The sequence below is a fragment of the Rutilus rutilus genome, assembly GCF_951802725.1.
Source record: "Rutilus rutilus genome assembly, chromosome: 17".
NCBI classification, from domain to species: domain Eukaryota; kingdom Metazoa; phylum Chordata; class Actinopteri; order Cypriniformes; family Leuciscidae; genus Rutilus; species Rutilus rutilus.
In genome coordinates, this window is record NC_140230.1 from 29,942,430 (window position 1) to 29,944,868 (window position 2,439).

At 37.1% G+C, this 2,439-nt stretch overlaps 1 protein-coding gene across 1 annotated transcript; it reads left to right on the top strand.

Moving 5' to 3' along the window:
• Positions 1 to 821: 821 nt before the first annotated feature.
• On the top strand, positions 822 to 2,014 carry LOC311276399 (fucolectin-like; the record flags this gene model as incomplete). Its single annotated transcript, XM_084386033.1, has 3 exons — positions 822 to 996; positions 1,336 to 1,621; positions 1,864 to 2,014. The coding sequence occupies 3 exons, from the start codon at positions 822 to 824 to the stop codon at positions 2,012 to 2,014; spliced, it is 612 nt and encodes a 203-aa protein (XP_084242159.1).
• Between the last annotated feature and the right edge of the window lie 425 nt (positions 2,015 to 2,439).

A 2,439-nucleotide genomic window follows, 5' to 3' on the forward strand; every position in this document is an offset into this window, starting at 1 on the left:
AACTGCAAAGAAAGCTTAACTTATTTACTTCTCACTTGCAGAACAATGGAAATGCATGTGTTTTTCCTGCTTTGTATTTTTACCATGCCTTATTTTGCAGACACGATGACAGCTAAAGGTACAGTTGAAACATTTACAGTTAGTTTCTTTCAATAATGTAGACATGCCTCACAATACTGTAGACACTTTCATATTTTTTATGTTGCCTTCAAACTATTTGGTTATTTGCTTTGTCTTGCATGTAGTATTTTTTATAATTTTATTATAAATAAAGTTTGATACCATGCCTCGCTATAAGGGTGTATTATCCCAAAAGGACTTTGTTTTCTCCCTGGCAATAATGATGGAAATGTTCAAGCTTTCATTAGCTATACACTTTTGTGTCTATAAATAATACATGTACATAAAGCTTTCTTTCTGATTAGTGCTTTGTCAATTTCAGCTAAAAATCTCGCTTTATATGGCAAGGCCACACAGTCGGACCTGGTTGCGAATCCTGGGGCAGCATTTGGCCATGCCAGTAATGCTATTGATGGAAATCGTGACTCCCATTATGAACATGGATCCTGTACTTCTACTCCTACGCAAGATGACCCATGGTGGAGGTTAGATTTACTAGACGAGTATGTAGTGACCTCCATAACTATCACGAACAGAAAAGACTGCTGTCCTGAAAGGCTTGATGGAGCCGAGATACGAATCGGAAACTCTCTGCTGAACAACGGCAACAACAATCCATTGTAAGAAAGCCTTTCAAGAGAAGATTCTCTTAAAGAACAATGTGATGAGGTTATATACTGTACATGAAATCAAATATCCTTATGCTGTCATTTTTATACAAGACTGGAAAGATTTCATCCATTCCAGGTGGGAGATCCCTCACTTTCAAATGGGAAAAAGGCATTCCAGGCCGTTTCATCAATGTGGAAATACCTGGTCGTAATCGGGTTCTTACTCTCTGTGAGGTTGAGGTTTATGGTTATCCAGCTCCTGATGGTGAGAACATTTATGATCAGGATTTGATCAGTTTGGCACTAACAAAATAAGCAGATATTTTAGATTTAACAATGTTGTAGACATTCCATTTCTAGACTGTAAAGGTGATGATACACAGGGCAACATTTTGAGCAATGTTGTTGGGCAATCTTGCACTTTCCCATTGAAAATGGGCAATAACTTTCTATCTGGATAATTTAGATCGGTCGTGGGCCCTGTGTCTCATCTGGTTGCCCATTGACAGCAACATTGCTCAAAAAGTTGCCCTGTGTATCATCACCTTACGAGTGTAATTTACGCAAAACTATGAATTCATGTGAAACTCATCTGTTGTTGTAGGTGAAAATGTGGCTTTAGGAGGAGTAGCTACACAGAGTTCCCTCAACGCAAATTACATTGCATCCAATGCCATTGATGGGAACAGAGATGGTGTTTTCGGTCATGGATCCTGTTCCTGCACTTCAGCAGAGCTCAACCCCAGGTGGAGACTGAACTTACTGAAAAGACACAAAGTGTTTTCAGTGGTAATTACAAATAGATCATTAGACTATGCTCCTACAAAACTAAATGGGGCAGAAATCAAAATTGGAAACAGTCTGGACAACAATGGCAATAATAATCCCAGGTAAATTAATTCATCTTAAGGCTTTTTTGGAGAATTTAGAGAAGCTCTCAGATTTACTGCAGTCTGCAATGTGAAATAAAACTTGGCTACAATTTGGTAAAATGTGATTTGTGTTTTGTGCATTTTTGTTTATTCTGTTCATTTGCATTTAACTAGTTTGACTTGATGCATAAATGTGTTTTGCTTTGAATATGGACGGTGGTTCAGAGTTTCTCAAGATGCTTAACTCACTCTTTCTTCAGGTGTGCTACGATCTCTTCCATTCCTCCTGGGTTTTCCTCCTCTTTTGACTGTGATGGGATGGAAGGACGTTACATTAATGTTGTTATTCCAGGACGGAGAGAACATCTTACACTGTGTGAGGTTGAAGTGTATGGATCACTACTGGATTGAGAAGAAACGGATGTAGATAAAAACTAAATATTAGTGTCTGTAGAGCTTTACTTTAACCAGACATTTATACCAGAGTTTGCAAACCAGGGCATGTATTATTTTAAGCCTCTGTACTTTAATGCACTGCGCACTGCAGAAAGTATTAGACAGATTTGTGTGACTATTAATCAAAGGACACTGGGAAATGGACAATATGGACACTTTTTTTGCAATGTAATGCAGCTGTGAAAATTGTAGGTTGTAAAATGAATGATCATTTTGTTATAAAATCTGTAGTGTCTTGCAAAATTTTGCTTTTATGAAAAATCTAAATTAAAAGTCACAGGGAAAAAAAAAACCTGGGAATATCAGCAAAAACAGTATAGCATTCATTGCTTAAGGTTCTTGGGAGAAAATAAATTGTTATAATCTTTTTATTTTACTTT